The following is a 17,333-nucleotide window of genomic DNA, read 5'->3' as shown; positions in this document are numbered from 1 at the left end:
GATGATCCACTTTCACTTCAGCTGAGGTTCACCAACGCATCGTCCCTGCGAGGAAATCATTGGTTATGAAACGCGTGACGGCTGCTCAGGACGGCGTTGAAGTATTTGTACTTTAGATGTTGAAGTATTTGCATTCTGCTGCTTTGCACAGGGAGGTACTGTCCAAACAGACAGGTGTCCTCTGGCAGGACACCTGCCTGATCTGCAGACCTGAGCTCAGTGTCTGAGCTGCAGCTCGTCCTCAGAATATGAATTAGAATTATTTTCATTCTCGTTAATCTGCTTCAAAGCACCTGCATGATCACACACAGTCACACCAAAAGGAAACGCACTGAAGGATTTCTGTCGTGAACACATTAATGCTGGCAGGTGCAGACCTGCGTGGGCCTGCTGAGGGTGGTGCTCAGGTGGGGTTAACAAAGCGGCTGCAGGTCTCCTCAGGTTTGAGCTCAGGGCTGCAGAAGGATTCTGTGTTTAACGATGTCTGGAGTTTCCTGTCAGTCTGATGGAGTTCAGGAAAACACACCTGAGGTTTTTTTCCAGAAAACACACCTGAGGCGGACAGACTCAGGTGTTACGTGTGTTTCCCAACACACAGGAAAACTACAGCATTACGTAACACTGTCTGTCATGATTGCATGTGACAGCCCATATATGGTAAGACAGGTGTGCCAGGTGTGTATGTAAGTGTGTGCAGAGACTGAGACGCATCCAGAGAGACATCAGCTCGATCGTCCACAGAGCGAACAGCAGAGTCACAAGAAGAAGAAGAAGAATGCCTCACAGGACGGGACTGATGGACAGCAGGGACAGAAACAGGGCCGTCCTGCTGTCCGTCTCTCACTTTGATCACGGCGTGAATCTCACGAGGAGACCTGGAGTCAACGCGGACACCAAGAGCCTCCACCGCACCCTCAGCAAACTGGGCTTCAAGGTGGACGTCCACATCGACCTGAGCAGCAACGACATCTATGAGCTGTTCCTGAAAGGTACCTGTCCACACACACACACACACACACACACACACACACACACACACACACACACTGCCGCTGTACTGCATGTACACACAAATACACAGAAGTACCATCAGTGTGCAGAGGACGTCTCACTGGACGTCCTTCAGCTGTCTCTGCTGACCTAAAAGACCCATAAAACCTCCTAAAAGACCCATAAAACCTTTTCAACAGCCACAAAACTCATAAAATAACCTCAAACTTCATCGACTTCAAAACCTCCTAAACCTCCCCTGGAACCTTCTAAAGGACCTCTAGAACCTCCTCGATGACCATTAACACGTCCTCATAGATTCCTCTGTCCTGTTTAGGACGTCAAAACTCCTAAAACACTGCAGAACCTCCCCAACGACTTCTAAACCCTCCCGTCAGTGAACCTGGACTCTGGTTCCTCCTTTGGTCCACATCATGTTTTAGGTTTCTGGGACCTTTTTGTCTTCACTGACGTTCTGTCTTTGTCTTTGGAATAAGACGACAGACACATCAAACAAATGGAAAGTTCATGCAGTTTTATGGCCTCTTATCGAACATAAACTGTGGAACCGTCACACACTGACCGACCGACTGACTCATTGACCACGTAATCGATTCGTGACCTTCAAACATCTTTGACAGAAAATGAAACAAACTGAAGGACTGCAGAGTAAAGAAGTGTTAGCATGAGCTGTGTTAGCATGAGCTGAGTTAGCATGAGCTGTGTTAGCATGAGCTGTGTTAGCATGAGCTGAGTTAGCATGAGCTGAGCTGTGTTAGCATGAGCTGAGTTAGCGTGAGCTGAGCTGTGTTAGCATGAGCTGAGTTAGCATGAGCTGAGCTGTGTTAGCATGAGCTGAGTTAGCGTGAGCTGAGCTGTGTTAGCATGAGCTGAGTTAGCATGAGCTGAGCTGTGTTAGCATGAGCTGAGTTAGCGTGAGCTGAGCTGTGTTAGCATGAGCTGAGTTAGCGTGAGCTGTCAGCGCCTGAGGCTTCGTGAGCAAACACTCTTCAGACTGACTGTCGTCTCACCTGAACACTTTAATGGTTGTGGAACAAACAGGTGTGTTTGCACACCTGTCGTGCTGAACTGTATGTACCATTTGCTCAGTGACTAATGAAGACTGAAGGGTGTCATTAACTCAGTGTGTGTGTGTGTGCGCGCGCGTGTGTGCGCGCGCGTGTGTGTGTGCGCGCGCGTGCGTGTGTGTGTGCGCGTGCGTGTGTGCGCGTGTGTGCGTGTGTGTGTGTGTGTGTGTGTGTGTGTGTGTGTCCTGCAGAGAGCCGGCGGCCTGTGAAGGACTGTTTCCTGGCCGTCCTGTCGTCTCACGGGGAGGACGGCTGTGTGTTCGGAGCTGATGGGAAACCTGTCCTACTGTCCCGGATCTTCTCGTGTTTTGACAACGAATACATGGAGACGAAGGCCAAAGTGTTCCTAATACAGGTCAGCAGGGGACACACACACACACACACACACACACACACACACACACACACACACACACACACACACACACACACACACACTCATCCACGTACATTTGCTCAAGTCCTGCACTGTGTGTGTGTCTGCAGGCGTGTCGGGGACACCTTCTGGATGATGGCGTGGAGGTGGACTCAGCCGCTGACATCACAAAGAGCAGCGTCCTGCAGCATCTGTCTGTTCCCGTGGACACAGCTGTGATGTACGCCACGCCGCCAGGTAAACACCTGCGTCACTGGCCTTTTGGCCAGTTTACAAAGGGCCTGGACCTGGACCTGGACCTGGACCTGGACCTGGACCTGGACCTGGGCCTGGACCTGGACCTGGGCCTGGGCCTGGGCCTGGGCCTGGGCCTGGGCCTGGGCCTGGGCCTGGGCCTGGGCCTGGGCCTGGGCCTGGGCTCTGTGACTTTGATTGTAGAAAATAAGAAGCTGAAATCTGTCTTGTCTGTCTGGTGTTGAACGCTCTGAAAGCAGTTTGTTGTGAACCCGATCAGCTTCCTGTGTTTAATCCTGCCCCCTCCCCTCAGGTTACGGAGCCTTCATGCACCCCCTCGGATCTGTCTTCCTCCAGACCTTCTGCTCGTTGTTGAACGAAGAAGGAAACCGTGACCTGGAGCTGACCCGCCTGATGACCCGCCTCTCGCACAGAGTGGCCTACACCTTCCAGGCCAAAGGTCGCCTGCTGGGCGGGAAGAAGGCGATGCCGTGTCTCCTGACGCGAATGACCAGGGAGGTATTCCCGTTCGCCAAGCCCGGGAAAGATGTCGGGGCCGCGGGGCTGTCGGCCACGTCGCTGCTCCACGGCGACGGCGTCAGATCACGGACACCATCAATCAGTTAGAGCTCGTGACTGCGTCACAAAAACAATAATTATCAGGAGGAATGTGGACGGACGAGAGGACTGAAGCCGTCAGACGCCGCACAGAAACCTGTTTGTGTTTTCCTCACGTCTGACTTCCTGAGAAAATCCAAAGACGTGATGAAGAAACATCTGCAGCAGACCGTCGTGAAGCGACTCATTTAATGAGTGTTTAACCATCTGAACCCTTTAGAGTCCGCCATGTTTCTACAGGAGCCCAGACAGGACAAACCAGACTCTGCTGCTCCGTCACCCCTGAATCCTCCACCCCGACCTTTCGCTGACTCATTTATTTGTATGTTATTAAAGAATAATTTAACTTTGTCTTCTCCTGAAGCAGCACAACACCTCCATCAGAAAAGAGCTGCACCTGAAGGTGTGACTGGAGGACGGAACACAGAACCGATCAGTCCACAATCCTCAATCAATAGACGTCCGTCACCTGTCTGACAGTCTGAGCACGTCTTCATCACGAGACAGCGAGGTGAAATATTTCAGTCTGTCTGCTGCAAGAGTCACGAATTCATTCCAGGAATGATGAGAAACCGAAAGTGGATCAGTCACACCTGTTACCTGAAACACAGGTGGTAAGACAGCAGAGAAAGTCACATGACTTCCTGTGACACAAACCCACTTCACTGCTTTACTGTCTCACCTGCTGACTGATGAGCTCAAGAGGCTGAACATACTGGAAGTCAGAGGAGGAGCACGGTCACATGTTCTGCTTCCTGTCTGTAGAACATAAGATAAGATAAGATAAGATAAGATAAGGCTTGACTCTCTGCCACAGGGGCCACAGGGGCCTCAGGGGCCACAGGGGTCACGTGTCCCCTTTAAAGACTGTCATTATTTCAGTTGACGTTGTGCAGACTCCAGAATAAACCAGAATTACCCAGAAACCCCCTTTCCCTTTTCTCGCTCCTGGTAGAACTGAACTGTCTGTGACTGCATCAATAAAACATAATAAAATGAAGCAGAGGAACGTCTGATTTATGATTTACTGGAAGACAGAATGAACGAAAGTGAAAGTGTGTCCTCACAGGTCTGTTTGTATCACAGTAAACTATGAGTGTAGTAGTTTAATACCTCAGACAGACTGACTGCGAGACTTTAGACTGCTTCTTCATGGATCCCAATTTGGGAAATTATTTTGTTGGCGTATAAATGAATGTACAACAATTATTTAGAAAAAGTAACAAAAATAAAAACAGGAACAAAAATAAAAATATGACTAAGTAAAACTAAATATATAGTTAATACAATAAAAAAAAAATAGTGAAAACAGAGAATAAACGTGTCAGAAAGGATCAGAAAACTATCACCATCTGTTTTTTATGCTCACACAGTGTTTGTTGGAACAGAATAAAACTGATCAAAGTGCAGGACTTGAGTAAATGTACTGAGTAAAAGTACTTTATATGTAGTAAATGTACTTCGTTACTTTCCTCCACTGCAGCAAAAGGTTTCCACAAGAGAGATGACTCTGAGGTGTTGTTTCCACAGCGGCCAGCAGGTGGCAGCCATGCGGGGCGCAGTCAGATGAGTCCACTCTGACGCTAAACTGACGTCATCAGCATGCGACTCCAGTCGGCGGCAAACAGCCGCGCTTTGTTTTTGGTCTAAATGTTGTTTTTTACTGTGGAAGCGGCTGAATGAAGACATTTAAGCGCGTGTTAAAGCAGCACAGACACTTCCGGTAGCGTCACTCAGGCACTGTGACGTAGAAACTTTGTCCGCAGGTCGAAACTCGGCTGAAAACAGGCGACGTGCTGTGAGACGCACGTGGAAGCTTCATGTTGAGCCTTTTAAGGTTTGTTGGGTTTGTTGGAAAGAAGCAGCGACCGAGCAGCGTTTTAAAGATGTCCCGACGGAGCAAGAAGAACGGGGTACCGGACAGGTGAGCCGGAACCGACACCTGTCACCTGTTACGGTCACGTGAGCTTCGCTAACTGTCGCTAAGCTTCACCGTGTGTGTCTGTTGTGTTCAGGGGAAACACATCGTGATACCGATTGATTGATTATCAGGTTTATCAGGGAGGAGACTCATGGCTGATCAATAATGATCCATCAAGTGTTCAAAACCCCAGAAACGCTGGATGTTTGATGGTGATGCCGGATCGATACCTGAGAGCTGATCATGTATTGGTCGATGTGTTTAACACTTTGTTTTTGGTGTTTTGGGACATTTTGCGTTAAAAATGAAAGTTTCCGTTTTTCCTCCGCTGACCTCAAACGTTCACTGATGGACACTGAGGACAGTATTGATCACATATTGATCGGCTCTATCAGAGACCAATCAGCTCGGTTTCTCAGACTCAAACAACAACGTCCGTGTGTCTCTCAGCGCTTCCCGCCTGTGGCTCTCAGCCCGAAGCCCATTGGTCCTCACTGATGGTGATGGTCTCAGGGGGACTACTTGCAGCGGCGGATGAATCCTCGTGTGTTCAGCAGTGAGTGTGTGTTCAGCTCAGACGTGTCAAACGTGTTCTTCCTCCATCAGGTGGCTCGACTACACGGCTGTGGGGAAACGGCTCGACGGGACGCGATTCGTCGCCTTCAAAGTGCCTCTGAAGGAGGTCGGTGCTTTGATTGACGCCTGTCCGTCACTTGCTCTGTTGAGGCCGAGGCCGCTGATCAAACTGTGTCTCCTTTAGTCTCTGAACCGGAAGCTTCCGCGAGAGGACGTCTTTGGTTTCTGGGAGCTGCTGGACGCTTTGCACAAAGAACGCCAAGAGCTGGGTCTGATCGTCGACCTGACCTTCACCACGCGCTACTACAGGCTGCAGGTAGACGCGCACGCACACATGCACACACGCACACACGCACAGTGAAGATCTTAGTTTATATTTATGTGTGTGTGTGTGTGTGTGTGTGTGTGTGTGTGTGTGTGCGTGCACGTGTGCAGGACGTCCCGGAGTCTCTTCTGTTGGTGAAGATCTTCACGGCCGGTCACGAGGTTCCCGGTGACGACACGATCCTGAGCTTCAAGCGCGCCGTGCGAAGGTTTCTACGAGAAAACGGCGACAACGGTGAGAATCGTCGGGAGGAGGCGTGGCTTCTGTCCCGTTGTGTCCCGTCGTGTTCGATCGCTCGTCTCGTTTGTCTCTCCGTCAGCTCACGTTCGCTAAGACGCTGATGTGTCCTAACTGTCCCTCCAGACAAGCTGATCGGAGTCCACTGCACGCACGGCCTGAATCGCACCGGCTACCTGATCTGCAGGTGAGTACAGAGTGAAGGCTGCAGGCTGCTGGGACAGGTGTGGGCGGTGTTGAACAGGTGTGTGTGACCTGCAGGTATCTCATAGACGTTGATGGGATGGACCCTGAAGAGGCCGTAGAGCGTGAGTCCGACGCGTCGCCTCTTTTTTCCACGTGTTTGCGGCTCGTTGCCGAATGAAAGTAAAGCGGCTGAAATGTTTTGTTGTCAGTGTTCGGCTCGTCGCGGGGCCACGCCATCGAGAGACAGAACTACCTGGACGACCTGCAGCGAGGACCAAAGAGGAGGTGAGCGGAGCGCCGGGATTGGCTGAAGCTGCAGCGACGTCGTTCAGCGCTCGCTGTCTCTTCATCCACCTGCTAACAGGAGCTAGCCGCTAACTCACTGCTAACGATGCTAATGTGACAAAGTGGAAACAAAAGAGTTCATGAACATTTTACTTCCTGTCTCCATGCAAAGCATCATGGGATCATTGGCTGCTTCTGTCTGACTGTGATGTTTGTCTATCTTTGATGCTGTGACATCAGTAACGCGGGGATGGAGGAGTCTGAGCAGGAGCCAATGAGAGGGCTCGCAGCTCGTCGGCCGTCGGACCGTGACAGCAGGGAGGAGCGACGACCTCACGGCGACACCTGGTCTCGCAGGTGAGAGGAGGAGCGACCGTGAGCGGCCGCGTTCTCGCCGTTTACCTCTGTGTTCTGTCTGTTCTAACCTCCTGTCTGTGTTTCAGATCGCCCCCCCCCAGAAGAACAGACCACCGCTCGTATCACCACCGTCCGCCCGGCGGCCTTCTTCCCAGTCCGCCGCTACCGCCTCTGCTCCCCCCCCCCCGGCACCACCCGTACCGCTGGATCCCCCCTCACACCGACAGTCAGCGGAGGAGACCCCCCCACGCAGAGGACAGCCGTGGCAGGTATCCTCCAGTGGAGCAGCCGTGGAGCCCGTCCCCCCGCTGGCAGGAGGACAGACGGAGACCTCCTCCTCCTCCTCTTCTTCCTCTTCCTCCTCCTCTTCTTCCTCTTCCTCCTCCCCTCCCTCACTACTCCGCACGCTGGACCAGCGAGTCCAACGGCCACGACGGGCCTGAGGACGAGTCGTCCCGTCCCGACATGAGACATCAGCACAGATTTACACGCAAACGCTGAGTCAGCAGCTCCGAGGAGACCAGGACCCCGAAAACCAGGTCCAGGTCCAGGTCCAGGTCTGACGTGACGGGGGTCAGCTGACCTCAGCCGGCCTTTAAACTGACCTCAGATCAGACTGCAGCTTCACTCGCTTCAAGCTGAAGCTGATGGTTTTCTCATTGATTATCAGCTGATGAATTATTGAAAAATGAGACGCTTTGACGTTTTCAGCTGAGGCTGAACCCATCAATCGATCGATCGATCGATGCACAAACGCTCTGCAGCTCCTCTGATGATCCATCGAGCTCCTCCCGCGTGAAGGTGTTCTGCTCTTCTTTGAAGACGCCGCCGAGGATTCTGGCGTTTAATTGATGGATGGAGGAAAAAACTGACAGAATAATCAATGATGAAGAAAACTGTTAGTTTCACCCTGAACTCATCGACTGGGACGCGATCCCTCAGCAGCTGTCAGAGCGCCGCTGGCGGACTGGGTTTACTGGGTTTAATGTGTGTGTGTGTGTGTGTGTGTGGGCTGTAGGTCAGGTGTGTGTGTGTGTGTGTGTGTGTGTGTGTGTGTGTGTGTGTGTGTGTGTGTGTGTGTGTGGGCTGTAGGTCAGGTGTGTGTGTGTGTGTGTGTGTGTGTGTGTGTGTGTGTGTGGGCTGTAGGTCAGGTGTGTGTGTGTGTGTGTGTGTGGGCTGTAGGTCAGGTGTGTGTGTGTGTGTGTGTGTGTGTGTGTGTGTGTGTGTGTGTGTGTGTGTGTGTGATGTGACCGTGTCTCAGGTTTTACTCGTCTGTACAGATTTAATAAATAAAGACAATCTTTGTCTTCAGACTCTCGTGTTTGTCTCCACGTCTTGTGTCTGAATGTCTTCTGAGTGTCTCAGTGTCTCCTCACAGTCCGTGTCCACACTGTGAGGCTGAGGAGTCATCAGTATGAGGCCGTCCACACGTGTCCATCGTCTCCTCTGCAGCTGCAGGTGTCTGTCCTGTCTGACAGAGACGTGAGACACTTCAGGGACGTGTCCTCCTCTTTAACATCAATCATCACGTTTAAACTTTGATGACGTCACGTCCATTCCACCTGTAGGAATCCTCTAAGCGTGCCTTTTTTCTGCCTGCAGCAGCTTCATCACGTTTCTTCGGTTTTCAGCGCGTTCGCTGAACGAGCGCCCCCATCATGCAGGTGTGCGCACTGCGCATGTGCGGAGTCTGTCACGATTCGGACGCCGCTGCGGCTGCTGCAGGTGGAAACATGGCGATGAAGGCGCTCAGAGGGATGGTGAACGGGGCCATGAGCGAGCTGTCCTCGGCCGTCAGCGGGAGCAGAGGCCCGGCCGCCGCGCCGGCCGCCGCCGCCGCCTCCCGGGAGCACGCGATGGCCGTGAAGCGGGATTACATCTCCCAGCCGCGCCTCAGTGAGTGTGTGCGTGTGTGTGCGCGTGCGCGTGCAGAGATGAGCCGTGAAGATTCGCTGTGTCTTCAGGCTCATGTCTCGTGTCACGGACTGTCCTCTGGTTTGGACTCATGCTCACTGATGTGTTTGTAGACGAAACTTTCGGCGGAATCTTTCCTGGTTTTCTCTTGTTTTCCGGCTGCGATGCTTCACGTTTGCAGCCCCGCACTGATCTGAAGCCTGTGTGTGTGTGTGTGTGTGATGTGTGTGTGTGTGTGTGATGTGTGTGTGTGTGTGGGGGGGGAGAGTCAGACTCTACCTGTGAGCCGACAGGAAGCTGACAGGACGATGAGAAACCTTTGAAATAAACCTGAAGAGAAACAGCGAATCTTCCCACCGACAGAAGAGAAATGACTCATTGATCCATTGATTATCAGTCAGTCCATTCAGCTGTCAGTCTATTGGTCAGGCTCACCTGTGCTGCAGGTGAGCCCTCTGCTGACTGTGTTTTCTGCGTCCTCAGCCTATAAGACGGTGTCTGGAGTCAACGGTCCGCTGGTGATTCTGGATCAGGTGAAGGTAAGCGCGACCTCACGACTCACACCTTTATTTGTTTTTTCTGACGATCAGTGAATCCTCCTCAGCATGTGAACTCAGAGGAGTCACACGCTGACGAAACAGCAGATTTTTCACCTGTACCTGTACCTGTGTGCGGTCTGCTCACAAGCATCCTGTCGCTTGTGTCAACATCATACCTGGACTGAGATAAAGCAGGCTGCTGACGTGCAGGTGAACACACCTGTTCCTGTAACGAACGCTTCGCTCTCAGTTTCCCAGGTACGCCGAGATCGTCCACCTCACGCTGCCCGATGGGACCAGGAGGAGCGGCCAGGTGCTGGAGGTCACCGGCTCCAAAGCTGTGGTGCAGGTACGCTGTTCACACGTTCACGATCCCAGAGGATGAATCCTCCTGACCGGGTCAGCGTGAGACACCTGAGCTGTCTCATGCTGCAGGTGTACAGGTGCTCTCAGATCAGCTACCTGCAGCACTAACGATGATCCCTGTTCTGTCTCCACGCTGCCCCCTGCAGGTGTTTGAGGGGACTTCAGGTATCGACGCTAAGAAGACCAGCTGTGAGTTTACGGGGGACATCTTACGGACACCCGTCTCTGAGGACATGCTGGGTGAGACACAGTAGACACGTCACATTCGTTCAGGTCCAAACTGAGACGACCTCAGCTTTACTGCACTCATCTTTACCTGAGTGTGTGTGCGTGTGTGTGTGTGCATGCATGTGTGTGCGTGTGTGTGTGTGCAGGTCGTGTGTTTAATGGATCTGGGAAACCCATCGACAGAGGACCAGCAGTCCTGGCTGAAGACTTCCTGGACATCATGGGTACGTCCTGCTGATGGATTTACTTCATTTACTACTGCAGTACTGCTTTCAGTTTGAAGTACTTTGCACAGCGTACTGCAGGAGATGAACGTGTAATCAGAAAGAAAGAGTTTAATTCAACTCAGTTTTATTCATAAAAGACCAAAACACACCGGACGATATGTGTGACTGACAGCTGGTGCCACCTGCACAGGTGTGACCTCTCTCTGATCCTGATCTCAGGTCAGCCAATAAACCCTCAGTGTCGGATCTACCCCGAGGAGATGATCCAGACCGGCATCTCGGCCATCGACGGCATGAACAGCATCGCCAGAGGGCAGAAGATCCCCATCTTCTCTGCTGCAGGGCTGCCACACAACGAGGTGAGCTGCACATGATTACAAACACATTCAAAGATCAGAGATCAGATGATTCGACAGCAGCGATCCATGATTTTGTTGATCAGCTGATTGATTAAACGACCAATCGTTTCAGCTGAATAAACTTTGATTTCTAACAGATTTTTAAGCTTTTGTGAAGCACCTAAAGCTGCAGATAAACGCAGTGCCGTAAAAACTGCAGTATTCCCTCTGAGACGTAGTACAGGGGAAGCAGAAAGTACCTCATGTTGTACAGTACTCGTGTAGATGTACTTGCTGACGTTCGTCTGCTCACTCGTCAGATCGCCGCTCAGATCTGTCGGCAGGCCGGTTTGGTGAAGAAGTCCAAAGACGTGATGGACTACAGCGAGGACAACTTCGCCATCGTGTTTGCCGCCATGGGGGTGAGACGTCCCGTCGTTAGCTGTTAGCTTTGTGTTAGCTTTCAGCCAGTTTGACCCTGAAGGCGCCTCCTTCACAGACTCAGAGTCAGTCCTCCTCCTCCTCCTCCTCCTCCTCCTCCTCCTGCTCCTCCTCCTCCTCCTCCTACTCCTCCTGCCCTGCTCCCCCCCTTCTCCCCCTCCTCCCCCTCCTCCTCCTGCTCCTTCTCCTCCTCCTCCTGCTCCTCCCCCTTCTCCTCCTCCTTTCCTCCTCCTCCTCCTCCTCCTGCTCCTGCTCCTCCCCCCTTCTCCCCCTTCTCCTCCTCCTCCTGCTCCCCCCTCCTCCTCCTGCTCCTCCCCCTTCTCCTCCTCCTCCTCCCCCCCTCCTCCTCCTCCTCCTGCTCCTGCTCCTCCTGCCCTGCTCCCCCCCTTCTCCTCCTCCTCCTGCTCCTGCTCCTCCCCCCTTCTCCCCCTCCTCCTCCTGCTCCTTCTCCTCCTCCTCCTGCTCCCCCCCTTCTCCTCCTCCTCCTGCTCCTGCTCCCCCCTGCTCCTCCCCCCCTCCCCCTCCTCCTCCTGCTCCTTCTCCTCCTCCTCCTGCTCCTCCCCCTTCTCCTCCTCCTTTCCTCCTCCTCCTCCTCCTCCTGCTCCTGCTCCCCCGTCCTTCTCCCCCTTCTCCTCCTCCTCCTGCTCCCCCCTCCTCCTCCCCCCCTCCTCCTCCTCCTCCTGCTCCCCCGTCCTCCTCCCCCCTCCTCCTCCTCCTCCTGCTCCCCCCTTCTCCTCCTCCTCCTCCCCCCTCCCCCCTCCCCCCTCCTGCTCCCCCCTCCTCCTCCTCCTGCTCCCCCCTTCTCCTCCTGCTCCCCCGTCCTCCTCCCCCCTCCTCCTCCTCCTCCTGCTCCCCCCTTCTCCTCCTCCTCCTCCCCCCTCCCCCCTCTTGCTCCCCCCTTCTCCCCCTCCTCCTCCTGCTCCTTCTCCTCCTCCTCCTGCTCCTCCCCCTTCTCCTCCTCCTCCTCCCCCCCTCCTCCTCCTCCTCCTGCTCCTGCTCCTCCTGCCCTGCTCCCCCCCTTCTCCTCCTCCTCCTGCTCCTGCTCCTCCCCCCTTCTCCCCCTCCTCCTCCTGCTCCTTCTCCTCCTCCTCCTGCTCCTCCCCCTTCTCCTCCTCCTTTCCTCCTCCTCCTCCCCCCCTCCTGCTCCTGCTCCCCCGTCCTTCTCCCCCTTCTCCTCCTCCTCCTGCTCCCCCCTCCTCCTCCCCCCCTCCTCCTCCTCCTCCTGCTCCCCTGTCCTCCTCCCCCCTCCTCCTCCTCCTCCTGCTCCCCCCTTCTCCTCCTCCTCCTCCCCCCTCCCCCCTCCCCCCTCCTGCTCCCCCCTCCTCCTCCTCCTGCTCCCCCCTTCTCCTCCTCCTGCTCCCCCCCTCCTCCTCCTCCTTCTCCTCCTCCTCTTCCTCCTGCTCCCCCCCTTCTCCTCCTCCTCCCCCTCCTCCTCCTCCTGCCCCCCTCCTCCTCCTCCTCCTCCTTCTCCTCCTCCTCCTCCTCCTCCTCCTCCTTCTCCTCCTCCCCCCCTTCTCCTCCTCCTCCTCCTCCTCCCCTCCTCCTTCTCCTCCCCCTCCTCCTCCTCTTCCACCTGCCCCCCCTCCTCCTGCCCCCCCCTCCTCCTCCTCCTTCTCCTCCTTCTCCTCCTTCTCCTCCTTCTCCTCCCCCCCTTCTCCTCCTCCTCCTCCTCCTTCTCCTCCTCCTCCTGCCCCCCCCCCCCCTTCCAGATGTTTCAGTGCTTAGATGTGTCAGCTGACAGACACGGTTAGCATGTAGCATTGAACTTACTCACATTCAGTTTTTAGGACTGTTCTTCGTTTTGCTTGATGAAGAGGAGAAAGAAGCTTTGAGCTAACGAGTTAGCTAACTGCTGCTAACCTCATGATGTCATCTTGGTCATATGTCACGTGATGCAGGATAAATAAATAATGCAGCAGTGTTTCTGAAGGAAAGCTTTGGCTGTGGGGTCGAGATGTAAGCAGGAAGCGTGAGCGGAGGTCGGACTGAAGGTTAGAAGAAGGTTCGTGAAGAGAAGTCGACGGTGGCGTGATGGCGGCGTGACGGCGGGAATGACTGAGCACTCAGCGCCTCATGAACCAAAGAGATTCACGCTCTCTCTTCTTCCACCAGGTCAACATGGAGACCGCCAGGTTCTTCAAGTCGGACTTCGAGGAGAACGGTTCTATGGACAACGTGTGCTTGTTCCTCAACCTTGCCAACGACCCCACGTACGTGTGACCTTTAACCTCTGACTGTTAGAAACAGGTTCCCACGCCTCCATTAAAGCGTGTCTGTAAATATGTTAATGTTCACCTTGAAAAGAGGCTGTGGACACACCTGGAGCTCTTCTCTGTAGTCAAACAAAGACGAAGGCAGGAAGACGTTAAACTTCCTTGTTTTTGCAGCATCGAGCGAATCATCACGCCTCGTTTAGCTCTGACGTCAGCCGAGTATCTGGCCTATCAGTGCGAGAAGCACGTCCTCGTCATCCTCACTGATATGAGCTCGTACGCGGAGGCTCTCCGGGAGGTCAGCCACGCCATCGCCGCACTCATTCTGACTTCAGGAGAAACGAGGCGTGCGTTGACTCACCTGTGTGTGCGTCTCAGGTGTCTGCAGCCAGAGAGGAGGTGCCGGGCCGGCGAGGCTTCCCCGGGTACATGTACACGGATTTGGCCACCATCTACGAGAGAGCCGGCAGGGTGGAGGGACGCAGCGGCTCCATCACGCAGATCCCCATCCTCACCATGCCCAACGACGGTACTCGTCCGGCGCCACCAGCTGCTCACGCTAACGCTGCGGCGCCGCTCTGACCGTGTGTTCTTGTGTCTCGCAGACATCACGCATCCTATTCCTGACCTGACCGGTTACATCACGGAGGGACAAATCTACGTGGACAGACAGCTTCACAACAGACAGGTAACGAAGAGCAGCGTCCCGGCTTCCTTTAGACACCGCGGAAAGGTCACATGACCATTCTGGAATCTGATGACTTCAGACTCGTTGATCTCGACTCGAGACTTGCTGAAACAAGCTGGTCTCAGCTTTGTCTTCTTGGGGACCGTCTTGGTCTTCAGTTGGGACCTGACGTCCCTTCACGTCAGGTCTGCTGATTGATCGATTGAGCTGTTGATCATTAATTGGTAAAACGAAAAAAAAGCAAAATTTTATTTAAAAAAAACAAAAATATTCCTCGTCCTATCATACAAATCTCTTTCAAATCTCTTAATTAATAAAAGTAAAATAAAATATAAATAAAAGATTTAAATAAAGATGTGCTGAGAATAAAAGTTTTGAGGTTGTTTGCAGTCACATGACGTTAAAGTCAGACGGAGGGCAGGAAGTGAAACCTGAACAAAAATCCAAACAGAAAATCAGAACGTGAGACGCCGCTTAAGACGAAGATGGTCGGTCTCGGTTTGATCGATCGCAACCGTAAGCGACGCAGAACATCAGCATATTGAGTGTGTTCTAACGCTTCCTGTGCAGAAAATCACTTCCTGTCCTCCATCTGCAAACAGCCTGTGAGGGCTTCCCTTCAGGCTGCGTCAGAGCTGCGTTCAGCTGATTGGTTACATCATCGATCATCGATCACGCCTGCTCTCCTCAGATCTATCCTCCCATCAACGTGCTGCCGTCTCTCTCTCGTCTCATGAAATCCGCCATCGGCGAGGGGATGACCCGCCGAGACCACTCCGACGTCTCCAACCAGCTGGTGAGTTCATGCACACACTTCCTGCTTTACGGCGCACGTACTCGCTGCCTTCATCTCGTTCTGAGAGTGTGTGTGTGTGTGTGTGTGTGCGCGCGCACGTGTGTGTGTGTGTGTGCGCGCGCGCACGTGTGTGTGTGTGTGTGTGTGTGTGTGTGTGTGTGTGTGTGTGTGTGTGTGTGCGCGTGCAGTATGCGTGTTACGCCATAGGGAAGGACGTCCAGGCCATGAAGGCGGTGGTGGGTGAGGAGGCGCTGACAGCCGATGACCTGCTCTATCTGGAGTTCCTGGCCAAGTTTGAGAAGAACTTCATCTCCCAAGGTGCACTGGGGCAGATCGCTCCGTCACTCTGTAGAACTGATGAATGTTTTAATCCACAAACTGAAGATGATGTTTGGAAAAGAGACACCAGGGGTGGAATGTAGTACATTTACTGAAGTACTGTCCTGAAGTACACATGCACAGTACTTACAGTACTACAGGAAACTACTCTGATCATCGTTTTTCATATTAAAACATTTCTTCATTCTCAAATGTGAAGATCTGCTGATTTTCCTTTTAGTAATTTAAATTTCTTTTCAATAATTCACTGAAGAAATGTTTGATATTTTAACTTAATGCAGTTTTTCCTTCACTTTCAAACTTTGAGACGTGTTAAAGTCTTAAAACGTGTCTGTACGAAGCTCAGATATTCACCTGTGTGTGTGTGTGTGTGTGTGTGTGTGTGTGTGTGTGTGTGTGTGTGTGTGTGTGTGTGTGTGTGTGTGTGTGTGCAGGTGCCTACGAGAACAGGAGTGTGTTTGAGACTCTGGACATCGGATGGCAGCTCATGAGGATCTTCCCCAAAGAGATGCTGAAGAGGATCCCTCAGAGCACGCTGGCCGACTTTTACCCCCGAGAGGCCAAACATTAAGCTAACGCTCACCTGTCTGCCCCCCCCCGACCCCCCCCGCCTCCATCCGCCTCGGCGAGCTCTCGCTGCCTACGTACAGTAACGTGTTGTGCCGTCACGTGACGTGAAAGCGCCCCGACACTCGTGAGTCATGTGACCTCGACGACGCACCGCTCCTGCTTCAACCGCCGCCGGGAAGACGCTCAGATGTGTGTGTGTGTGTGTGTGTGTGTGTGTGTGTGTTCACAGAGTGAATGTGAAGAGTGCAGGTGGATGTTGTTGATGTGTGTCAGTGATGATGATGATGATGACGACATTTTAATTATTGTTTCATGCCTGAAATTAACAAATAAATACAGAACAAGTCCTTTTACAGCTTTTCGGGACGAAAGAGACGAAGTCCAACAGGTTGGTTGGTGAGACGTGGACAGTCAGGCTAGCTGTTAGCACGTTTCCAGTCTCCATGCTAAGCTAAGCTAACCGGCTGCTTCTCATCACCTGTTCCTTTAGTAGGTTGAGGCCACACCCTGCAGTGATGTCACTGGAGTGCACCTGCCCGGTTAGACCACTGGAGGTCAGTGAAGAGAGGCTTTTCAGGGGACGTTAAAAGTTCGTTTGTTGAATCCTGCAGATAAAAAGCGAATCAGCTGAGGAGAATAAATAATAAATAAAACAAAGGCGTCACCTTGTTTATTCCTCCTCCGGCACCTGTTCAGCCAAGGCTTCTGTCTGAGGAGTCACCTGAGGCAACTTTCAGAGTTCAATGTCAGGTGTGCGCTCATTAAAGTTTTCTTTTGGCGGGGTCTGCACACACTTCCTGTCCTTGTCCTTGTCCATGCGACGGCGACACTTTGACACGCTGTCATGTCCCGCCGTGAGGTTCAAGGCCTTTAGAGAAGAATGTGATTTTTGCACTTTTGAGGAAAGTCACGAGTAATTTAACGATGATGAAGATGATGATGAGGAGGAGGAGGAGGAAGCTGTGGCTCAAACAAACGTCCCTTCAGTCCTTCAGTGTTCGATGTTGTTGTGCTTTCTTCTTCTCAGACTGTGCTCGTGCTGACTGCTCTGTGTCCGTGTCTCTGCTCAGCCTTGAAGTGTCCAACGTGTCTCTGTTGGACACGTTGTCCTCATTGACTGCATGTTAATCAGCCTGCATGCACTGGATCTTCCTGTTTGTGCCTCAAGACTCGTGAAATAAAAGCTGCCGTCTCTCAGTCTGGTCTGGTGTGGTGAATATCAGCCTCTGTCAGCAGCTTTGTCCCGATGCTTTCATTGACTGATCATGAGGACAGCGCCATCGTCAGGTCAACACGTTAATCTGTCTTCGCTTCATGACCACATACCTGCCGGCTGTCCCGTCAGCCTCAGCTGGACTTCATATTAACTGTTCATCAGCACAGTTAGCATGCTAACAAGCTAAACTAACATAATGAACACAGTAAACATTAAACTTGCTAAACATCTGAACGTTAGCATTGTGACTGTGAGGAAGCCCGAA

The 17,333-nt window shown here is 52.8% G+C and overlaps 3 protein-coding genes across 3 annotated transcripts; all 3 read left to right on the top strand.

The window, feature by feature from the left end:
- Positions 1–703: 703 nt before the first annotated feature.
- LOC139348941 (caspase-7-like) lies at positions 704–3,386 on the top strand. The gene is made up of 4 exons (XM_070989373.1): positions 704–989; positions 2,270–2,433; positions 2,565–2,691; positions 3,002–3,386. The coding sequence occupies exons 1-4, from the start codon at positions 776–778 to the stop codon at positions 3,313–3,315; spliced, it is 819 nt and encodes a 272-aa protein (XP_070845474.1). The 5' UTR covers positions 704–775; the 3' UTR covers positions 3,316–3,386.
- A 1,505-nt stretch (positions 3,387–4,891) lies between these two features.
- On the top strand, positions 4,892–8,516 carry dusp11 (dual specificity phosphatase 11 (RNA/RNP complex 1-interacting)). Its single transcript, XM_070989033.1, has 9 exons — positions 4,892–5,230; positions 5,834–5,909; positions 5,988–6,119; positions 6,239–6,362; positions 6,492–6,552; positions 6,627–6,673; positions 6,761–6,836; positions 7,077–7,193; positions 7,280–8,516. Exons 1-9 carry the CDS (start codon positions 5,127–5,129, stop codon positions 7,692–7,694), a joined length of 1,152 nt encoding a protein of 383 aa, XP_070845134.1. The 5' UTR covers positions 4,892–5,126; the 3' UTR covers positions 7,695–8,516.
- A 337-nt stretch (positions 8,517–8,853) lies between these two features.
- Positions 8,854–17,049, top strand: atp6v1b2 (ATPase H+ transporting V1 subunit B2). The gene is made up of 14 exons (XM_070988474.1): positions 8,854–9,089; positions 9,591–9,646; positions 9,897–9,995; positions 10,159–10,252; positions 10,387–10,464; positions 10,687–10,826; positions 11,126–11,227; positions 13,359–13,456; positions 13,634–13,757; positions 13,838–13,988; positions 14,065–14,147; positions 14,839–14,943; positions 15,132–15,261; positions 15,717–17,049. Exons 1-14 carry the CDS (start codon positions 8,873–8,875, stop codon positions 15,851–15,853), a joined length of 1,614 nt encoding a protein of 537 aa, XP_070844575.1. The 5' UTR covers positions 8,854–8,872; the 3' UTR covers positions 15,854–17,049.
- The last annotated feature ends 284 nt before the right edge of the window (positions 17,050–17,333 follow it).

Source organism: Chaetodon trifascialis, chromosome 20 (assembly GCF_039877785.1).
Source record: "Chaetodon trifascialis isolate fChaTrf1 chromosome 20, fChaTrf1.hap1, whole genome shotgun sequence".
Taxonomy (NCBI): Eukaryota; Metazoa; Chordata; class Actinopteri; order Chaetodontiformes; family Chaetodontidae; genus Chaetodon; species Chaetodon trifascialis.
The sequence above is the reverse complement of the archived record's forward strand: the minus strand, read 5'-3'. Positions and strand labels throughout refer to the sequence as shown.